The 21,899-nt window shown below is 54.4% G+C and overlaps 1 protein-coding gene across 1 annotated transcript in view; it reads left to right on the forward strand.

The window, feature by feature from the left end:
- Positions 1–21,899, forward strand: part of FAM20C (FAM20C golgi associated secretory pathway kinase) — a 49,420-nt gene that overhangs the window by 7,615 nt on the left and 19,906 nt on the right. Inside the window, exon 3 of the mRNA XM_077907438.1 lies at positions 5,159–5,237. Within this exon, the coding sequence (XP_077763564.1) occupies positions 5,159–5,237 (79 nt within the window). The remainder of the gene's footprint in view (positions 1–5,158; positions 5,238–21,899) is intronic.

Below are 21,899 nucleotides of genomic sequence, written 5' to 3' on the forward strand. Positions count from 1 at the left end.
TTCCAGAATCCAACAGGCATGTATTCCGATTGCGTTCGTTCTCATTCCAGGGAGGGTGCTGGTCTCCACCTAGGGCAGCGCTCTACTTTCGAAGTAAATTTAATTATCATAACACAAGTGAGCTGTCTTAAAGAGCTTGGCTACACCGCTGTCTAAGCTGGGGGTGGTGACAGCTCAAACACCCTAGGGGTGCCTGTGAGGGACTAAAGTTTAGTAGAGGTCTGCTAAGCAAGTAGGCAGGAGAACCCCGGCCTCAGAGCCTCTTCCGGTCCCTCACTTGGAGCAGCCCCCTCAGTGCCAGCCCTGGGTGTCCACCAATGACGGACAAGTGAACACACACCACGCTGCTCTCTGAGGGCCCTCATCCTGGATACCCGCAGGCAGGATAAGGGGCTCTGTGTGGCAAGGGATCTAGAGCACTGGTTAGATCCCTGTCCCACCAAGGGTGAGGCATGTGGGATGGGTGGAGAAGAACAGGTGACCTCAGTGCTCCTGGCATCACAGTCCTCAAATCTGAGCCATCCTTGGCCAGGAGCTTCTTTCCTCTCACACTTAAAAATAAGGCAGTGGTTGTGAAAATATTTGGAGTGCTTGCCTGACCATGATCCCTGAAGACAAACATTGATCCCACTTCCAAGACGAGGTGACAGAGGCCAAGGATAGTGACGTCAGAGGGCCCCACTGGTGGCTTGGCAGCGCCTTACCCGTGGGCGTGTTTGTGTGGCCCACGAGTGTCTTAAGAATAGAATTCATTATTTAAAAATCAGGAGGTGGCTAATGAAAATATGACTTGGGGGTTCTTGTTAGAAATAGGGAGCCTGGCAGCATTGACCCTGGTTTCCATGGGGAAACAAATTGATGAGTGGGGGCTGCAGCCAGTGAGTCAGGACCCAGGTCACTTGTCCCTGCAATCACCAAGGTGTGTGACGCAGGAATAGCTGACAGCAGAGCCCAGAGCCCTGCATCTCCCACTACTCACACCTCCTTGGTGTGGCAGTGTTTGGGTTCCCGGCCAGGATGGCACCCCCTTTCCCTTCCCTGCTCTCTCCTCCTCAGGCTGCTCTTCTTGCTTGGTTTACTTGATGCTTCCTTGGAGGATCCTAAGAAATGCAGTTCCCGTTCTAGTTCTTCAGAGGGGAGCTGTGTCTTGGGGAAAGACAGCAAAACCACACAGTGTCCGAGTGTCTTAGTGGTCATGAGATTTATAGCATCCATGAACATTAGAACAAAGTATAGTGTGTCCTGTTAGTTTATATGAATATGTATAATTACTGCGTGTCATTAATCATCACTAATCAGTGCTAATTAATGTATGTTAATGCATAGCTGGGGCATATGGCTCTCGAGGGTTAGCAGGAAGGACAGAGCTGACATCCATGGTCTGAATGGTGGGACGTGCCTGTAGGAGCCGGCTGAGGAGGTGAGAGCCTATATAAGAGGCTCAAAGGAGCCAGGCAACTAGGTAGGTGGCCACCGTGTATTAGTGATTTGGTGACAGTGAGGCCTAGATTTGGGTGGGACCATGGAGATGGAGAGAAGGTGACAAATGGGGCTTCTTTGGGGTGAGTGTCTTCTGGGGACATGGCCACTGGGTGTGTGCCAGTACAGCCCCAGTCTTAACCTGGCCCCGAGTCCATGGTGGGCTCACTGCACCCAGGTGTCCTCAGGGCTGAGGTTGGCCAGGTGTTGACAGGCGTCTGTCCCCCGAGAAACCCGGAAACCTGACCAGGTGAGGGCATGTCCACCACCTCTCACGTGGGGTCCTTGCTGCCCACATGGGCTCCTCTCTGAAGTTTGCCTCTGCTCCACAGCGCCTCCCTACCCTGCACGGCGGACAAGATTCCTCAAGCCTGTGTTCAGGAAGAAACCCCAAACTCACAGCCTCCTTCTGGAGGCCTAGTTAGTGTCCTGGCTTTGCCACCTGGGCCCTCAGATTGGGCTCATTCAGTAGCAGCAGAGCAAAGCCACTCGCTCCATCTGCCTGTCACCCACCCCAGATGAACACTTGGCCTTTGCCGTGACTCGAGGAGTTGGAGTTTGCATGTGGGTTTTTGCAGGGAGACCATCCCCCATTTCCAAGCAGAATTCCAAGTGTCTTCTAGTTTTGGACTCCAGCTTGGCAGAGTGAACGGCGGACCCAGGTGGGAAGGCACACGTCCTTAGACAAGAGGAAGGCAGTGTCCAGGGCAGTTAGCAAAATCCTGGCCTTTCCAGAGTCCTTAGTCACCCGGAGCCTCTAAGGCCCATTAATCTCTAGTTCCGTGCTTGCTCCGCGGAGAGGAGCTGGCAGTGCAGTGGAAAACACGGGGCAACAGTGCATTGAGATTCGCTTCCAGAACAAGAATGACTAAACCGACCAGATTTGCATAATAATTTATTATTCAAGAAAACCAGGATTACAGGCCCTGGAACGAGCTGATGTGCTGTCCCCGATTGGCCCGGGAAGGAATAATTAAATCCGGTGACCCCAGTTATTACATGGAAATGGGGACATCGAATGGGGCTTAATCGGGCCACTAATTTTCTTAATGATCACTTCTGTTTTCATCTTATTAAAAATGTAATAAATGTTCATTGTAGAAATTTAGAAAGCATAGATAAGGGAAAAAAGGAAATTAAAATCATCTGTGGTTCTACTCTTGGGGGTAACCACTGGGCTGTAGCTTCGTATCTGCATCCAGATTTTCCCACCCGCTTACGTACACACCTTCCAAAGAAGGCAGCTCACGGAGCGTAAATGCTTCATAAGCTGCTTTGCTGTGTCATTAGAAATTCTTTGGTACTGTTAAGAGGGCTACAGAGTATTCCCTCACATGAGATTACCCTGCATTGTACTTCTGCCCCCAGGGTTGGGCAGAAAAAGCCTAAAAAGGCTATTTCTAGTGTTTTGGAGTGAAGTGGAATTTATCGCTGGCTTTGTGTTCCTGAAGAGGGTACAGGCTGGAAGGGCATCACCGACAGACCTAAGTCTCACACTGGTTTGGGGGAGCTATGCCTTCAGCTCCACCTCCTGGACCCCAAGACAAGGGCGTGTCCGACTGCAGCCAGGCTGTCCCTGCCACAGCCACAGACTCTCCAGAGGAAGGAATGGCCAAGTGGCTGGGTTGGGTACCCAGGGAGTAGGTCAGAGGCCATGAGAGCCCTTCAAAACACTCAGGGAACTTAGACCTCCTGGTCATTCTTCGCACTCATGGGGCAGTTTGCCATCTTGAATGTGCCATGTGCCCTGTGCCATTCCGGATGCTTCACAAGCATTACCCACTTAATTATGACAGCAGTCTTGCGAGGTAGATGTGATTGTCATCCCCGTGCTGCATGTGGTCAACCTGAGGCATTGTCAGATCAAATAATACATTGCTCTCATTTGTCTTGACCTTCACCATAGCGCCATAAAGAAGGCTGGGCAGGCATCTGCTGAGCTCCATCCAATACAAGGGGGAAACCAAGATTAGGGAGAGTGAAGACTCCCTCTCAGGCGCCTGGACATAGGAAGCTGGGCAGAGACTCCAGCCTCAAGGCTCCTCCATACCAAAGCCCCCCATTATGGCACCCTCTGAGTATGGTGCCCCTCCAGTATGGTGCCTCTCCAGTATGGTGCTCCTCCAATACGGCACCCCTCCAATATGGTGCCCTATAGTATGGTGCTTCTCCAATGACATTCCTCCAATATGGTGCCCTCCAGTATGACACCCTCCAGTATGGTGCCCCTCCAATATGGCACCCCTCAGTCATCTCTACTCATCTGGCCTTGATCTTCACCTCCATGCACATTCCTCCCCATTCATCTACTGCTCCAACTGGAATCCAAGGGTTATCCTAGGTTCCTTTCTCCCCTCCACACCCCACACCTACTCCACTAAATGGTTCCTTGGAGCCTCAGATATTTCTTAAATTTTTCCATTATCCCCATCTCTGTCATCCAAACCACCATTGTCTGCTATGGCTGCCTTGGCCTCCTTCCCCTGGCTTCTACTTTACACCCTTGTAGCCAGCCCTCTACACTGTGGGGGACAGCATTTACCTGGTTCCTGGCTATTCTGCAGCCTAGCACCAACCACTCACCCCATGTTGGAAGGACCCCTCTGAGAGCTGCTGCATACCCAGGCCCCCAACCCACTTCCCTCCTACCCACTGGGATGGGGGGGGCCCCACGCGCTTCCTCGAAGGCTATAAATGTGCCTAGTTCTCTCCTTCTTCAAGGCCTGTGCATTCCTTCTGCCTTCCGTAGTGTGTTCAGGCCAACCTCTACTCCTCCCTCAGAGCAGCTTAGGTGTCACCTCCTCAGAGAGGCCTTCCTAAGGGTTCCCCAGGGCCTTTTGTCCTCTTGTACCAAAGCCTGAAGTCATCTTGCTGTCATGCCATACCAGACACAGACTCTGGTGGGGATACTTTGCCTCTTCCTTGGTCATACCTGTGACAGTAGCACAGCTCGTGCCTGGTGTGGATGCAAGAGGCCCTCCGTGTGGCCTCCTTCACATGGTCTGGGGCTCTTGCCATGCAGAAGGTGGGGTGGGTAAGTGAGCTCAGCTTCTAAGGTGGCCAGAGACCAAACCCAGCCTCTCACCCCCACATCTTGTGGAAACCCCTGAATATTTTCCTTCCTTCAACTCCATCAGCATATAGGAGATCCAGAGTCTGGGGAAGAGCAGGTATTTTCAAAAAATCTTTAAGCTTCTGAGCTGGTGTGGCAGTTGGGAAGCCATAATGATGCTTTTGGAGACTTCTACCCCCATAGTGTCCATGTGGAGCCCCTGAAGCCCTCTGTGATGAGTCAGGTGCTTCTGGCCAAGGGGTCTCCAGGGTCTCCTCAGACTAACCCTGCTCAGACTTGCAATCGAACCCCAGAAACTTATACTGGGCAAGCAGTAATGTGGGGAGGGGTTGGGGGGGGGCGTATAAGTAGGTCATCCAGGTGTCTGGGGAGGGAGACATTGCTGGGATGTACATATACTTGGCCATCCTTTCTAGAAGCCAGTCCCTTTGTGTCTGGGTCAGACTGTCTGAGAGATCCTGCCTCCAGCACCAGCACCTAAATATCAGGTGGGAGTGTGTATCAGCATCAGTGGCCGTTGGAGCAGAGTGGGAGCTGGCCTCACTTGCCCATAGGAGGAGTCTTGGGTAGCAAGTGACTCCATATCTCTTTCCCTCTCCCTTGCAGCCATGAAGTCGGGGGGCACGCAGCTCAAGCTCATCATGACGTTCCAGAATTATGGGCAAGCGCTGTTCAAACCCATGAAGTAAGTGCTGGGGGCTGGTTGGGACTGGGATGCCAGGGGCAGAGACAGGTCTGTACCAGCATGTGCAGCACCAAGTTTCTGGTGGAAAATGCAGTGTTTCCTCCCAGAGGTGTTTTGAGGTGAACTTTGGGTGACTGCTCTGGGCTTTCTCTGCATCAAGGCAAGAAGTTAACGCAGGTGTCCTGCATCCTCACCTCCTCCTCTCCCAGGCCTCCCCAGTCCTCCCCATCCCCACCTTCACCCACTGGCAGATCATTCCTACCCCAGTGAGCATCATAAATGTTTTAAACAAGGAGCCTGAATATGGACACCAAAGAATGCTCCTAGAGGAGGCGGCTTTCGCCTCTCCTGCATGCCTCAGGGATCAGCAGACTGTTTTTCTATAAAGGGCCAGCTGATAGGTATTTTAAGTTTTGTAGGCTATATGGTCTGTGTCTCCATGCCTCAGCTCTGTTATCCTAGCCCAAAGCAGCCAAATGATACGTAAATGAACAGGCATAGCTGTCTGTCAGTAAAGCTTTATTTATAAAACTAGCGGTGGGCTGGATCGAAACCCCCCACCACTGTAGTTTCCTGTTCCATAAAATAGAAACCGTGCTACCAAAATAAATATTAAGGCACTTGTTGGCACATGAAAATTTATGGGAGTGGTAGAAAGGGGTATTTGAAAGCCAGGCCACCGCAAGAAAATTCATGAGGAGCATCCGTGTTTTTGGTGTCCGCTCCGAGGATGCTGGGGCATAGGTATCCCGTGTGGTCCAAGGTCGCTGTGCCATCTCCTGTTAGCCCCACCAAGGCCATTTGTGAACTGACAAGAGAGAGTTCGTTGCACTTAAAGTGTGGGTTGTACCTCCCAGTGCCCACGAGGACCATGCTGGTGGTGGGAGCTCATGGCAAGCTGCCGGGGCTGGGCTCCACCAGAAGGGGCAGTTGCCTGTGCTCGCCAGATCTTGGCCATCTGTCCCGATATCCAGTTTTCAGGATAAGCTAGAAATACAGATATCTTTCTCTGCTAATTTTCAAATTTCAAAAAGGTTGGTAACTAATTAAGAAACATTCCAAATACCTTAGAGACCCAACAAAATACAGCTACTAGTTGGTAACTTGTTACCAAAGGGGTGATTTGGGGCTGCTGGGATAAGGTGCAAATGCCCCACACTAAGGCGTAGTGAAGCTACCCGTGATGCTGTCAGGGGTCTGTGAGTACAGGCCCCTCCTTTCTGGGTCTGTGCAGAAAGGGAATTTTACAGAGCCTTCAGGAGAATCAGTATAGAAAAAGGAGCTGCAGTGGGCTTGGCTGTCTTGGGAAGGTGGCTGGATGCAGGAATGTGGACAATCAGCATGGCTCATATAGCCCCCCCCCCTCCAGAAGGATGACTGGGGCAGGGTCCACACAGCTGGAGGGTATGTAGCCTGGGCAGGGTGTGGGTTCCTCCTGGAACATTCTGGAAGGAATGAGGCCTGGGCAAGCCTGGGCTCCTTGTGGAACATTCTGGAAGGAATTGAGAACTAAGCAGGCATGGGCTCTTCATGGAACATTCTGGAAGGAATGAGGCCTGGGCAGGCCTGGGCTCCTTGTGGAACATTCTGGAAAGAATTGAGGACTAGGCAGGCATGGGCTCCTCATGGAACGTTCTGGAAGAAATGAGGCCTGGGCAGGCATGGGCTCCTCATGGAACATCCTAGGCTCCTTGGGCTTCTTCATGATTTCAGCCCCTCTGTTGAGGAAAATAGTTGAAAGGGTGTGGCCTCTCACAGGGGAGCTGAGGCAGAAGGACTACTTCCGGGTCCCTGATGCCACGAGGATGCTCTTCCCGCCCCTCCGTGGGATTACCTGTGTGAGCACCTGTGGTCGGGATGCCCAGTGTAGGCTCTAACAACAGCAGGAATGGTAACGTTGCCTGAGTGGCTGCCGTGTGCGTCCCTTGGGCCTGGCCCTGTGCCAAGGGTTGCAGGTCTGTTGTTCCGTCAGCCCGCCTCTGGGAGTTACAGGAAGTATTATTACTCCTGCTGCTGTTCTGCCACATAAAGAGGAGGAAGCCGGAGCTTGGAGAAATGGCGTAGATTGCCCTAGGTGGAGCCCAAAGCCCAGGCTACCCGGCCTCCCCGTCTGCCCTCATCTCCCTGACCACCACCACTCCGGCCTCCCCCTCTGCCCAGCTCCCCCTTCCCCCACCGCCCCCTTTTCCCTGGTCTCCCTGACCCCCTCCCCCCTCCCCTCCACCTGCCTTCCCCCCACCACTGCCCCAGCCTCCCCTCCCCTCCCCCTCCTCCCATCTCCCTGACCTCCTCCCCCACCCTCCACCTGCCTCCCCCCCCTCCCCTCCCCCTCCCCTTGGTCTCCCTGACTCCCCCTCTCACCTGCCTTCCCCACCCCACTGCCCCAGTCTCCCTTCCCCCTCCCCCTCCCCCTCCTCCCATCTCCCTGACTTCCTCCCCACCCTCCACCTGCCTCCCCCCTCCTCACCTCCCCCTCCCCTTGGTCTCCCTGACTCCCCCCCCTCCACCTGCCTTCCCCACCCCACTGCCCCAGCCTCCCCTCCCCTCCCCCTCCCCCTCCTCCCATCTCCCTGACCTCCTCCCCCACCCTCCACCTGCCTCCCCCTTCCTCACCTCCCCCTCCCCTTGGTCTCCCTGACTCCCCCCCTCCACCTGCCTTCCCCCCACCACTGCCCCAGCCTCCCCTCCCCTCCCCTCCCCCTCCTCCCATCTCCCTGACCTCCTCCCCTACCCTCCACCTGCCTCCCCCCCTTCACCTCCCCCTCCCCTTGGTCTCCCTGACTCCCCCCCTCCACCTGCCTTCCCCACCCCACTGCCCCAGTCTCCCTTCCCCCTCCCCCTCCTCCCATCTCCCTGACTTCCTCCCCCACCCTCTACCTGCCTCCCCCCTCCTCACCTCCTCCTCCCCTTGGTCTCCCTGACTACCCCCCCCACCTGCCTTCCCCACCCCACTGCCCCAGCCTTCCTCTCTGTCTCCTTACCCCCAGCTGCGGCAGCCATGGTGGGCAGCACCCAAGGTCACGGGAGGAGCTGAGTGTAGAGATCTGGCAGGTAGGACAGCCAGGCTCCTGGGTCCCTGGGAAGCCTACGTGGCTCACCTTTGCCCCTTCTCTCCTAAACTGTCAGTCCCCAGCCCATTTAGAGCAGGAAGGATGCCTGGTCCTGCCTCTCCAGCATCGAAGGCCGAGGCCACTCGTGGACAGTCTGGGGCAGGGCTTGTGCCAGTGCTCGGCAAAGACCAGTGTGACCTGTGGGCTGAATGGGGATGTTGAGGCCAAGTGGTAGCCATGGAAACAGGGTTGAGAGTCTCTAGGCAGTTGGGGAAACTGAGGCCAAGAAGGGCAAACACATGCTCATGGTTGCCAGCTGGACTGCTGGAGGCAGAGCCACGGTGGGTGTTCTGAGGTCAGCTCGTTCCTGGGCAGCCGACGCCCCCCTCCGCCACCCGCCCCGGGCAGAGTGGACACACGTTGAGTCTCTGATGTCCCTCTCGCCTGGTTCTCTTGCTATTTCTGCTGGCTTGGACCCAAGCGCTTCCTCGCACCCAGACCCTCCTCGCTGACCATGTCCTGAGTCTGGCATTGATCGTGGTCCTGTTGCCAGCACCCTGCTCTCCCCTGAGGAACCCCGGGACCCAGGCCCACGACCTGAGGAGGCTGCACACGCCATTCCCGTCCCCAGTGCTGCGGTCTGAACATGGAAACAGCTGTGGTTTATGACCATAGCATTACAAAATTAAAATCCATGATTAATAGTTCTTTTTAAGAAAAACTTTCTTCTATGAGCTCCTAATGGCTTTATGTTATCAGTAGCATATTATGAAGTACTTTTCCTGTTTCTGGACATTCTTGCTTTAGGATTAAGTAAGTAAGCTTTCCGACAGCTTCATCAAGACGTAATTCACCTCTCACACAGTTCGCCCACTTACAGCCTGCGACTCAGTAGCTTTTACTCTATTCACAGAAGGGCATGTCCACCACCACCATCCACGGTAGAACCTTTTGGTGACTCCAGAAGGAACCCTGTGTTGCCATCCCTCCCCGACTCCCCCTGGACCACCACCCATCCATCTTCTGTGTCTGTGGAGTCACGTTCTGGAATTTCATATACATACACTAGGATATGTGTTCTTTGTGACCAGCTTCTTTCACTGCGCATCGCGCGCTCCAGGCTCATCCACGCACGGCGGGCGGCGGTGCCCTACTCCTGTCTGCGGCCAAATGGTACTGCATATGCTGTGGATGGGCCATGTTTTATTTGTATTTCCACCAGTTAATGGGCATTTGGATTATTTCCACTTTGGGGCTGTTACAGATAACACTGCCGTGAACCTTCATGTCCATGTGTTTGCGTGAACCTGTGTTTTCATTTCTTTTGGGTCTAAGCCTAGGACTGGAGTTTCTGGATCTGATAATAACTGAACGTAACTGAGGGGCTGCCAGAGTGTTTCCCACGGGGCACACCGCTTACATTGCACGGCGACCTTGTGCCCTGGCCAGCACCTCTTACTTACTACCTGTCTGATTCTGGCCCCCCTGCTGGTGTGAAGTGGTGTCTCCTTGTGTTTTGTTTTGTTTAAAGACTTATTTATTTATTCATGATAGATGTAGAGAGAGAAAGAGAGAGGCAGAGACACAGGAGGAGGGAGAAGCAGGCTCCATGCCGGGTGCCCGACGTGGGACTCGATCCCGGGACTCCAGGATCGGGCCCTGGGCCAAAGGCAGGCGCAAACCGCTGAGCCACCCAGGGATCCTCTCCTTGTGGTTTTGACCCACGTTTTTCTAATGACTTGTGATGTTAAGTATCTTTTCATGTCCTTGTTGGCCATTTGTGTATCTTCTTTGGGGAAATGCCTCTTCAGATCTGCTATTTTTTGGTTGGCTTGTTTGGTTAGTAGTTGTAAGAGTTCTTTATTTTGCACATGAAGCCCTCATCACATATGTGGGGTCCTTCAAAGCACGAGCTTTTTATTTTGAGGGTCCACTGTGCCTATTTTGGCGTGGTAGTGCCTGTGCTTTTAGTGTAGCATGTAAGTGTTCTGTGAACTAGGTATGCCGTGATGCAGGTGAGGAGAGTGACAGCAGTTTGCAAGTGCTGGCTTGTCCACAGAGCCAGCAGGCCTGGTGGTGGTGTGGCCACAGGCACCACGTTTCTCAAAGGCAACTGTGAGGAGCTGGTGGTTTAGCAATGTGAGGTGGAGACAGTTGGACAGGCCAGAGAGTATGGGCACTTTGCAACAATTCCAAGTTGTTTCTTGAAGAACGGCCATACAGGTAGGTGCATGATGCCAACTGTGAGCACCTCCTGGCAGAAACATGCACAGCCATCCCACAATTGCCCACAGAGCCCTGGGGCCTGGCCTCGTGCCTCGGACCCACACCGTGCAGACCCCACTCTCCTGCTGCTCAGGTGGGATGGAGAGCAGTGTGTGTCTGCTCCTACCATGGCCCCGGGGGTGGGGGCTGAACTCAGAGTTGGTGCTGTGTACGTGTGTACAGAGCAAATGAGGGGGTGGGCGGACAGTGGCAGACATGAGCATGTGGGCAGCCACCCTCACCTCCAGGTGTGACGGGGGGCTGGTGAGTGCATGTTAGGCAGCTGGATAGCTTCTCAGAAGGGACCTCCAGCTGAGGCCTGAGGTTGAGGTCCTAGCACTCCAGACCTGGGGACCCGAGAGCTGGAAGAGGGTGAATGCTGGACTCCCTTCAGGGAGCACCAGTCAGCAAGAAGGTCCATGCCTACTGCTGGCAGAGGGGTGCAAGTGGTGAGTGGGGGAGGGCTTTGTTGGGTGTCAGACGAGGCGGTGGTGTAGACTCAGGGCTAGGGTGAGTGAAGGGTTCTGCCCGGGGGCAGGAGCACCCAGCAGAGAGGTGCATGTGGTGGCCTGGAGCCTTGCAGAGCAAACGTGCCTGCATCAAGTGTCATCTGCTGCTCCCTTGCCTGTGATGTTACAGATGCCCCTTGTCTGCTCTGTCCCTCGGTTTCCTTACATGGCCCCAGGTTGGATTCCATGAGGCTGAGGGTCCCTCCATGTCTTGGGAGGAAAAGGACTTGATGCCCAGCATGGGCTGAGTGCTGGGTTTGGTGGGAGATCCAGGGAGTCACCTACAGTTTCCTCCATAGCGTTAACTCGAGCTCTACAATGATTTCTGGGCACTCTGGGGTTTTGGGTTCTGACTATCCCAGGGAAGGTGACTATTTGATGCTACTGCAGGCAGGCCAGAAAAGGAGTGCAGACACGCTTCTCCTAGGGTCAGCCAGTGCCCGGGAGGCCAGTGTGAGGGTCCCATCATAACCAGCACTACTGGGCTGTCCCTCAGCATCGGAGGCCCTCAGTGAAGTGCACACCAGAGGCTAGAACGCCTCCTGTGCCTATATGCGGTTTGGGATCAAAGTGTCTTCAGAGGCCGTGAGGAAGGGGAAATATCATGACCCATTGGTAGCTTCTCAGGGAAAACTAACTTCAGCAACAGGAATGACATTACTGGGGTTATGATTGCTGGTGCTCTGAGGGCTAGCCTTGCTTGCAAAAAAATAAAAAATAAAGAGAGAGAGAGAGAAACAAGAAAAACCCTGCAAGTCAGGCTCAGTGAAGTCTGGGATGGGTCATTTTGAGGCTGGGTTAATGACTGTCATCCAAGGCTTGGGGAAACCTAAAACCTCGGGAGGAAGGTAGGAAGCTCCCCACGGGAAGCTCACTGTACCTGGCCTGAAGGTGGACAAGGTTGAGGTCTTGGGTGTGGCGCAAGGGTATCACAGATCCCCTGAAGAACCCCATCATGGAGGAACAGACCAAAGTTTAGGGTGGCAGGGGGACATGCCTGAGGGCACCCAGGTCACCCAAGGCCACACAGTCAGGAGGTGAGGCTGGAATAGGCTATGCAGATAACTGACCCCAGCGCAGCTGGGGTGCTACTCAGATCTCAAGGCAGGCGCACCCCAGCCCAGGACCACAACCGTCCCTGATACTGTTAAAATGTAGGTTAACTTCCTAATTCCTCATTGATGATACTTGAATTCTACACTTACATATGCACCCCTGTTTGAGTGTCTGGGGCCAGAAGTATGAACCCAAGGTGTCCGGGCCACGCTCCCTCTCTGGGCTCCAGGGGAGGGTCCTTCCTGCCTTGTCCAGCTCCTGGCTGCGTGGCCTCCTCCATGCGTGCACATCCATGCTCCCCTCCTCCATGAGGACCCCACCCTGCTCCAGCGTGACCTCAACGTAACCATCACCACCTTAGAGTCCCTGCTTCCAAGTAAGGCCACGTTCGTGGGTACCAGGGCTCAGACTTGGACGTACCTTTTGGGGGACAATTCAACCTGTTAGCACCCCCGGGTAAGACACGGCCTGCGTGTTCACCAAAACCTCTTCTCAGCATCAGGGTTGACAAAGGTACTAAAGACTCTTCATCTCTGCTGTTCATCTGTTCACCCTCCAACCCCCCAACCTCCTTCTCTGTGTGTTGAGAGATTAGATTAGGTCAAGAGTAAATATCCTAAGCATTGCTACAATCCAATTCCTGCATGCAGACAGCTTGCCCTGGTCCTTTTTTGTGTGGAACATGCCAGATGCCTTATGCTGAGTGCTGTGCTTGCAAGATGCCGCTACCTGCAGCACATCTGCTCCCCTTACCAAACTGGGTTCCGTTGTATGAGTACATCCCCCATGTTGATGGATGTGCAGCTTGCTTCCAGTTTGGGAATATTATTAATAACGCTACTATGACCACTCTTGTACTTTTGGAGGACCCTGTTTTTGGGAGGTGCAATATGCTCAGAGTGAAGTGCTTGGTCTCAGGGCGGGGTGGTAGTGGGCTATGGTAGGTCCTGCCAAAGTTGTCCAAAGGCTGTATGGTAGTCTGTGCTCCAGCAGCCTAGCATGAGGGTTCCAGGATGGAGCCTTGTGCCTGGGCTGGATGCTGAGGTCTCTGCTGGCCGTGGGGCTGCAGGGGGTCCTCACAGGCCCATGAGAGGTTGTCCACACAGCCTGGAGAGGTCACAGGCAGCAAATGTGCTGATCCCCAGGTCAGGCCTGGGTCCCCACTGCCCTTGCCTAGGTGGGTGGGAGGCTCCCTGCTGTCCTGCTCTAGGCTCCTGCGTCTGAGAGAACTACTGGATGGTGTTGGGGCCCCCCGTACCCACGTATCTTGGTGCAGTGTGGACATGTGTTGGTGGCGATTGTCCCCATGGGGAGAGTGTGCCCCTGCTTCCCCCACCATGTACTTCTCTTCCTCCTCCTCTTTAATGTCTTGACATGGCTGTAGAAGGAACGTGTGTCCCAGGCAGCCATGCTGAGTTTTGACCCTCACACTCAAGAAGGCCATTTCCTCATCTTTGCATGTCCATCAGGGTTTTCCATCTCTGCTCTGGCCTGCATCGGAGCAGGTGACAGGGGATGTTACGTGGCTCGCATCAAGTCGTCTGACCTTTTCAACCACAGAGGTAGGCTTTATTTTTATTGCCAACTCTCCTTTAAGGAGGAGGAAACTGAAGATCCAGAGGGTTTAAATATCAACAGGGAGTGACTAGGTGGCCAGGGCACAAGTCCAGCACCTTGGACACTAGGTCCTGGCCCTTTGAGTGGCAATAGGCTGCTGAGGCAGGGCCGTCTTGGGAGTTGGAGCCTGCCTTGCTGGGACCGGGGTGCCCACAGGGAGGCACTCACTAGGCTATCCTCCCAGCCTGCAGATTTCCGGAACCACCACACATGGTGAAGAGGCCTCAGTACTCTGATTCGTCTCCTGTCTGCTATTTTGCTGTGTTGACGGTGTGCAGGGCAGGGCCTCCAGCCCTGCATGTCCGATCTGCCTTGATTTACCTCTTCTCTGTGGCTGGGGATGCAGCTCGGCCATGTGTTCTGTGCATGCTGCAGACCCTGCAAACTGGCCATCTGCTTTTCTTTCCTCTTACAAAGAACAGAAACGTGTGTGTGGATGTGTTTGTGTCCCAGAGAAGCCATCTGCCAACAGCTGTTTGGGGCTGAGGAATTCCTAGCAGCCAAGACGCATACACAGAGGCAGCTGTAGAAAATGTGCAGGCCGAGACGGTATCTTAAAATGCTCTGACCAAGTGTGGTCCACCAGGCAGAGTGCATGCCGGCAGGAGAGCAGGGCCCCTCCTCATGACCCAGGCCCTGCTCTGGGCTGCAGCCATGTGCCTCCCCAATGAACTGAGGGCCCAAGTGAACCTGGGCCAGCCCATTCCCTTGTGGGATAAGCAGGTTCAGCTGGGAGACTCTTAAACTTAGCATCGACTTTCCCAGGGGCCCTGGGGCCACTCAAGGGGCCACACATTGGAGACCACTTACCTACCATCCGCCCCCCCCCCCCCCATTGACGTTTGGGCTTCCCGCATGACCCGTAGCCCACCAGGGCCCATCTTCCTGTGCTTGTGCTTCCTCTGGGTTGCTGATGCAGGGGCCTACCCCTTGCTGAGGCCCATCCTCTGTGTAATGTGAGGCCTCAGGGGACTCCAAGTTCTGAGAAGAGCAGGGTCTACCCTGGGGCCATCAGGGGGTAGAAATTGTCCCTGTTGCAGCTCTGACACAGACTGGTGGCTGGGAGGTGCCAATTTCCCCCTGCCTCCCCTGGGCTTGCGTGGGCAGAGAGGCTGTGGTGGGCTCTCCATGGTCCCCACGATGCCTGCCCCGTTGGCAGGTTTAACCACAACCTGGGGTTCCAGCTTCTTTGTAAAAGCATGAAACCGTGCACACTGTCTCCCCTTACCACGTTCATGGGGACAAGGACTCAGAGAGGCCCCGTGAAAGCTTGTGTTTGCCCGGTCATCCTGGAGGAAGACACATACAGCCATGGGCTTTAATTCCGTTTTTACCGTGATAGTATTGGGCTGTGGCATGATGTGAGTTTCAGGGGGTTCGACATGTTGATCTGATACATTCACATGGCAACATAGGTCAGCAGGCCTGACCACCCCCTGCAGTGGGAGCAGTTAAGACCTAATTTCTTCCCAAGCCTGAGGGTTAGGATGCAGGTTGGCTGCATCCTACCTACCCAGGACCCACCTATCTATTGGCTGCAAGTTTATGCCTTAAACAGCATCTCTCCAATTTTTATTTTTATTTATTTTTAAAAATTTTTTTAAAGATTTTATTTATTTATTCATGAGAGACACACACAGAGAGGCAGAGACACAGGCAGAGGGCAAAGCAGGCTCCATGCAGGGAGCCTGACATGGGACTTGATCCTAGGACTCTAGGATCAGGCCTTGGGCTGAAGGCGCCGCTAAACCACCCAGGCTGCCCCATCTCTCCAATTTTTAGCATCATTCCACGTTCCTGTTAGTTGAGCCACATAGCTCATGTCCAGACACATAGCTGCAGAGACATAGATGCCACTGTGGTCAGGCTCCTAAACCTCCCTGGGCCTAAGTATACTCTTCTGTGAACTGGGGTCATGTACCAGGGGCACCACGGGACATGCTGGGACACATCATTAAGGCAGCCCAAGTCAGACCCGTAGGCCACAGGAGGATTCAGTACAGACAGTGTAGCTGGGCCCTTTGGTGGTCTTGACCCCGCTGGCCTGGCCTCACTACCTCTGCCAGCTGTTTGCCCAAGGGAGGGCCCCAGCTCAGCCCTGCACACTGGCCTGCCCACTGCCTTCAGTTTGTCCAGTTGGTCCCCATCGAGCCCTGGGAGTGGCCTTTAACACTATTATGTGACCTGTGTAATGTCCCCAGTAAGCACAAGGCCCAGGGACCTCAGAGGAGCCTCAGCCTCCAAACTCCATACCTGGTCTCTCAGGGTGACAGGGGTCTGAGAACACTTCCTATCGGTGGGCATCATGCAGCTGCTGCTCTGACCCCTCCTGGCTCTCCAAGCACAACCCATGTTCAATAGCCAAGGCTCAGCCCAGGCATGGGGCTGGCCACTCCTTCCTCCCAGGGTCCACTGTAAGTCAGTGCTTACTGACTGGCAGGGGTAGGAAAGGTGGGGGTGAGGTCGCTGACAGGAGTCAGCATGGGACCCGGCCCAGCCCGCATCTTACAGATGTGCAAGCCCAGATTGGAACCAGGGGTGACCTCAGAATCACTGAAGGAACAGCATGGCCAGGCTGTGAAGGGAAGAGTCCCCAGTGCTCCCACCCACAGCAACTGGAGAGACAGGCACACAGCACAGCACATGTCCTAGCAGAAAGCCCTTCATCAAGCAGGAGATGCAAACAGTGAACCCACCTGGCAGGGGCAAGGCTGACCCTCCCCAAGCCACAGGTTTCCTCCATGAACACTGCGGTCCTGAGGCCCAGAAGTACACCAGGAGGGCTCTGTGGGTAGTGAGACCCCAGAGGCCTGAGGGTCGACACAGTTGAGGCCGTGTAAACAGCAGATGAGACTCTGACAAGAGGTGATCCTGAGAATGATTCACTGATCCTGTAAGAACCTTCGGTCTTGTCCTGTCCTGTGTTCACTGTGCTGGACTCAGGGCTAAAACAGCTCCTGGAGGGGAAAGCTCAGGCTGGTGTGTGGCACAGACCCAGGCAAGACCACACGACAAGGTCAGACAAGGTGGGAGGGCAGGAAAGAAGGGTTCTTGGCTGCCAGACCACCATGAAGATGACCTTTGGGCCAAGTCTTGTATATATAGGTATATAGGACTTCTTCCTGGAGGCAGGAAGGGTGCTAGGCACATGCCCTACATACTAAGGCTCAGAAAATAAAAAGATTTTGAGGTTCGGTGAGTGAGCAGTTAGGAGTTTCAAGGATTTGTCATTCTGCTGCGAAATAATCCACGTTTTGTCTGCACTGGTACACTGACCCAGGCCCCAAAGGCAAACTGATTGCCCAATAGCCAGTCCCCGGGTGTGGGGCCAGCAGAGGCCTGGCCCGACCAGAGGTGAACAAGGACCCGTTTGTGTCCCTGCTCTGCTCGGGCCAATCTCCAAGCTCACTTCCCACCCTCGTTCTGACTGGCTTCCAGGAGCTCCAGCATCCTCCCTTGTGGGGAGTCGGGCCAGCACCCTTGGTCAGACTTGACCCACTCAACAAGCTGAGCAGCGATGCGGGCCGTGCTGCGGTCCATGTGTTTCTGAGGAAGCTCTTAGGCTAGTGTGGGCAACGGGCAGGAGGCACTGGTGCGGTGTGAACCCAGGGCCGGCCAGGTCCAGGGGGCTGATGGTGAGGAGGCACTGCTGGACATGTCCAAAGCAGTGAGTGGGCTGACACCATCAGCCTCCCACCAGGGCCCTGAATCCTGGAAATCTTTGAGAAGTGGCCTGATTGCCCCCATGCAGGGAGCAGAGGGCCACCGGGGAGTGGCTCCAAACCCCAGTGACCTGAGCACCAGATGGAGGCCAGTCAGATTTCTTCTGACGCTCCACCCTCTGGGAGGCTCTAAAACCCTGGGGCCTGGCCCTAAGCAGGGGTCTCTCCAGCTGGCTGCAGGGGTGAGTGGAGGGGGCTCCAGGGTGGCCATCCAAGGGATGGTGAGTAGCCCAGTGCAAGAGTGTGCATGTGTGCATACGCACATGCAGGTAGGCACACAGGAAGTCAAGACCAGCACTCGTCTCCCCAGCCAAGGTTCAGAGGTTGTGGGACCGGCTCCTCTCTGGCCTGAAGCTGGTTGTTGGCTTAGGGCCACACATGGGCTATGTCTTCTCTTGGAACAGCAACCAGGCTCCCACCCAGACGGGCAGTTTGATGCTGAGAGCTCAGCCAGCAAGCGTCTTGTTGTCAGGGGGTGCCCACTGAACACTCGATCCTTCCAAGTACCTCCCTGCACACACGCAGTTACAGTAACAGGGATCGGGGGTCTAACTGTTATCTGTGCTCTCTTAGACCAGGAGCAACATGGGCAGGTCTTGTGTTACTTTTCCTCAACTCTATGTCTGTAGCACAAGCCACATGGTAGGTGCAAAATAAAATGAGTGTGTGAATGAATGAACGGAAGGACAAAGAACCTGATGGGGTTTAATGTGCATAGCCCACCAGTGAGGGGTGCATGGGGCTCCCCTGGTATCTGGATCACCGGATGGGCCACACATGGTCCCCGCTGGAAGGAGTAGGACCCTACCAGGCTGTCCTGGCCATGGGGGAGTGCATGCACACACAGCAATCAGAGTTGCGGGGACCTGATGCTCTGGATCTGGGGCAGGTGGAGGTCCCTGATATGGGGTATGGACAGGCCCCTCAAGTGACCTGTGGGCAGGCTCCAGGCACAGGTGGGAGCCCTTCTGTTGCGGTGCCAGGTCCCGCTAGGGCCTTTGGCCTGTGTCTCTGGAGCACTCAGCCTGCAAACCTCCCAAGTCTCTGGGAGTGATGAGCAGATGCCACATTTCCTATGGTCATTTACTTGATAGTCCCTCAGCTGCAGGGCACTTGGGTTGTCTCCAGCTTTGTGGGTTATTTTTAGAGTCAGGAAAAAAATGGACCTTCCTAATTGAAAAACAAGTAAGTTACAACCCAAAACAGGCTTTTGGGAGACTCTCCTGGGCCTCCCCAGCCATTGCTGGATAGCACTTGCTAGTGCCACCCTCAGAAGACAACTGTTCACCCTGAGTTCTGCTGCCCCAAGAATAAGTTGGATTTCATCAGCCTGAGAAGAGACAGCAAGAGAAGAAGCCATGGGGACAGAGTGGGGGCTCTCTTGACCTGCAGGGGGCTGTGACCAGGAGCCATATGGAGAGTCCCACCAACCCCGGCTTAGCTCCCCTGGGGTCCCCTGCAAGCATTTTCCCTGGGATCCTAGTGTCCCCATGCATGACTGAGGAGGACACAGTGACCTGCTCTGCCCCTGGCCCACTGAGCCCACCAGGAAGACCGGCATGGCACTGCCCACTCAGAGAATGTGGCACAGGGATCCCTGGGTGGCGCAGCGGTTTGGCGCCTGCCTTTGGCCCAGGGCGCGATCCTGGAGACCCGGGATCGAATCCCACGTCGGGCTCCCGGTGCATGGAGCCTGCTTCTCCCTCTGCCTGTGTCTCTGCCTCTCTCTCTCTCTCTCTGTGACTATCATAAATAAATAAATAAAATATTAAAAAAAAAAAAGAGAGAGAATGTAGCACATCCCTTACAAGAGGGCCTCGAGCTCTTGGGAGCTGGCTCAGATGTCTCAGCACTGTGTTCACAGAGGGGACCCAGAGTCTCAGCACGGAGATCGCTGCCCACGGCCACAGAAGGGCAGAGCTGCTGGACACCAGTGCTGTGGCCCCAAGGGATTGTTGCTCCGTGGCTCTGTGTGTGGCCCTGTGTGGCCCAGCACGGGTGCTCATGCTGGCTCGCCCTTCCATGGTCCCAACACGGCCAGGCCTCCCTAGCTGCTGAGGTCACTGCAGCTTCCCCAAGCGCCCTGCTGCTGTACCGTTAGCCAAGACTGCATTAACTCAGGCTGCCCGCAGAAGCTAACCATCCTCTCCTGCGCTTACTTGGCAGCTGGGAATTCCTTTGCTTAGCAAAATAAAAAGGAAAGGAAATTACAATTCTAAAGCAGTTGCAGAAACCTGGCGGAAGATGAATAAATGGTAAAAACATCATAAAACCTTCAGAGAGCGTGGTTCTGAACCTGCACCTGCTTTGCCCCTGTGGTGCAGATGGAGAAGTGGAAATCCGTGTGGGGAACTCCAGGCAGGACCCATCACCCCACCTCTCAGCCAGGCTCCTGGCTCGCTGCGGCACATGTTTCCTTGGGGGCGTCTGGCAAAGATCCCTTTTGTTTAAAGGGAAGTCATTTCTTCCAAAAATGTTCTCCCAAACAGCAATATCAAGGGTGTCTTTTTGTATTTTTCTGTGGTTATCATGGTCTCTGGGGTGCCTGCCAGTGTGTGGGCCGTCATTCTAATTGTCTTGAAAGAGAGGGAGGATTAAAAGGCGGGTAAGAAAATACGATTTTCATTTTCCTTGTGCTGGGGAAGCAAGTGGAAGCCAGGGACTTCTCTCAAGTCCAGCTGTCTCTTACGCCCCAGAAGGAAATATTGCAGACTTTAGGTCTCCTAAAACAAGCTTGGAGAATGAACTGGAATGTCCCCATCCTCTGGATGAGTTTGTTTTTCTGTTTTTCAGAGCAGTCACTTTGGTGCTGAATATCCACGGTTTAGTGGATCGGGAGTCAGTAGCATCTTGTCTTATTCCCTATAAAAAAAAAAGTGTTGAACCGCAAGGCCTTGCACACCTGTGTTTTCGGGGCTGCTGCTGAAGGTGTATCCATGTCCATGCTAATTTCATTTGTTAAGTCATCCCCGTGAACGCTGAATGAGCTGGCAGGAGGGTATTTAAAACACAGCGGATCTTCAACTTTCGAATGAGTTGTTTTCCTCCTTGACTTGAAATCAAATGGCTTTCTTTACAGTTCCAAATCTTTGAATCATTTTTTTAAAGATTTTATTTATTTATTCATGAAAGACAGAGAGAGAGACAGAGAGAAAGAGAGAGAGAGAGAGAGGCAGAGAGAGAAGCAGGCTCCATGCAGGGAGCCCGACGTGGGGCTTGATCCCGGGTCTCCAGGATCAGGATCTGGGCTGAAGGCGACACTAAACCACTGAGCCACCTGGGCTGCCCACGAATCACTTTAAAAAAATTTTTTTTTATTTGTTAGAGAAAGAGTGGGGGGGAGGGGCAGAGGGAGAAGAAGAGAGAATCCCAAGCGGACTCCTCACTGAGCATGGACCCAACCTGGGGCTTGATTCTACTCCCTGAGATCACAACCCGGGCTGAAATCAAGAGTCGGATGCTCAACTGACTTGAGCAGCCAGCCCCCCACCTTGAATCACTTCTACATTGGTTTTTACTGAGTTGGCCATAAGATGGTTAATTTTTTCACCCAAGCAGGTGTGACTTTCTCCTATGTAGCCTACCTTGAAGAGACCTGTGGGGAGGTCTGGAGGCTCCTTGTGGTCACTTGAATAGTGGCAAGTTACCTACGGTGCTGAAGCCCAGGCAGCCAAGGCTCATAGTATAGCTGATTGGGAGCATGTGCACGTGTGTGCCCAAGTAACATGATGGCAGGAGGAGGACCCATCCACCAGCTATGGTCATGATGAGGCCCATGACCATCAGAGAAATTTTGACAAAAATAGAAGCCAAGTTGGTAGGAAGCCCCACCCCTGGGCACTGCCTTGCCTTGGCGACTCCCATCCCATGGCTTCTGGAGAGAAGGGCTCAGCAGCTAAGCTCAGAAACCTCTCCAGCCTGTGTGATGCCAAGGGTTTCTGTCAAGGGCCGGCTCCTTGAGGGCTAAGGTCCCCTGTGCAGGTCAGGGAGGCCCCAAGAGTCTGTGGCACTTTGGTGGTGGCCACTGGGGCCAGCGTCATGGCTCAGCATGGCAACAACAGGCCAGCTCTGCACCCTTGGACTGGAGGTCACCTCCCCTGTCCTGCACAGCTGAGGTGCCAGTACCATGGAAGGCCCTGAGAGGGTGGCAGGGACAGTGTGCACAGTGGCTGCACGCTACTGGCTCTCAGTGGTTTCCAGAGCTGGTGTGAGCCACAGAAATGAATGTGTCCCACAGGGAAGCAGCAGGCACTGGCCACCACTTGCCAGAACCAAGGCCTTCCTATAGGTGCCGACCTCCTGGGCACACACCATGTCCTCCACCAAGACCAGCTTGCGCCCGCTGGACAGCGCCGCAACTCAGGCCGCATCAGCTGATGGCATGGTCAGGGCCTGGGTGGCCGCCTTGACAGGTTAAAGTCCCGTGAACGTACAGGTCCCTCC

The sequence above is a fragment of the Canis aureus genome, chromosome 8 (assembly GCF_053574225.1).
Source record: "Canis aureus isolate CA01 chromosome 8, VMU_Caureus_v.1.0, whole genome shotgun sequence".
NCBI lineage: Eukaryota > Metazoa > Chordata > Mammalia > Carnivora > Canidae > Canis > Canis aureus.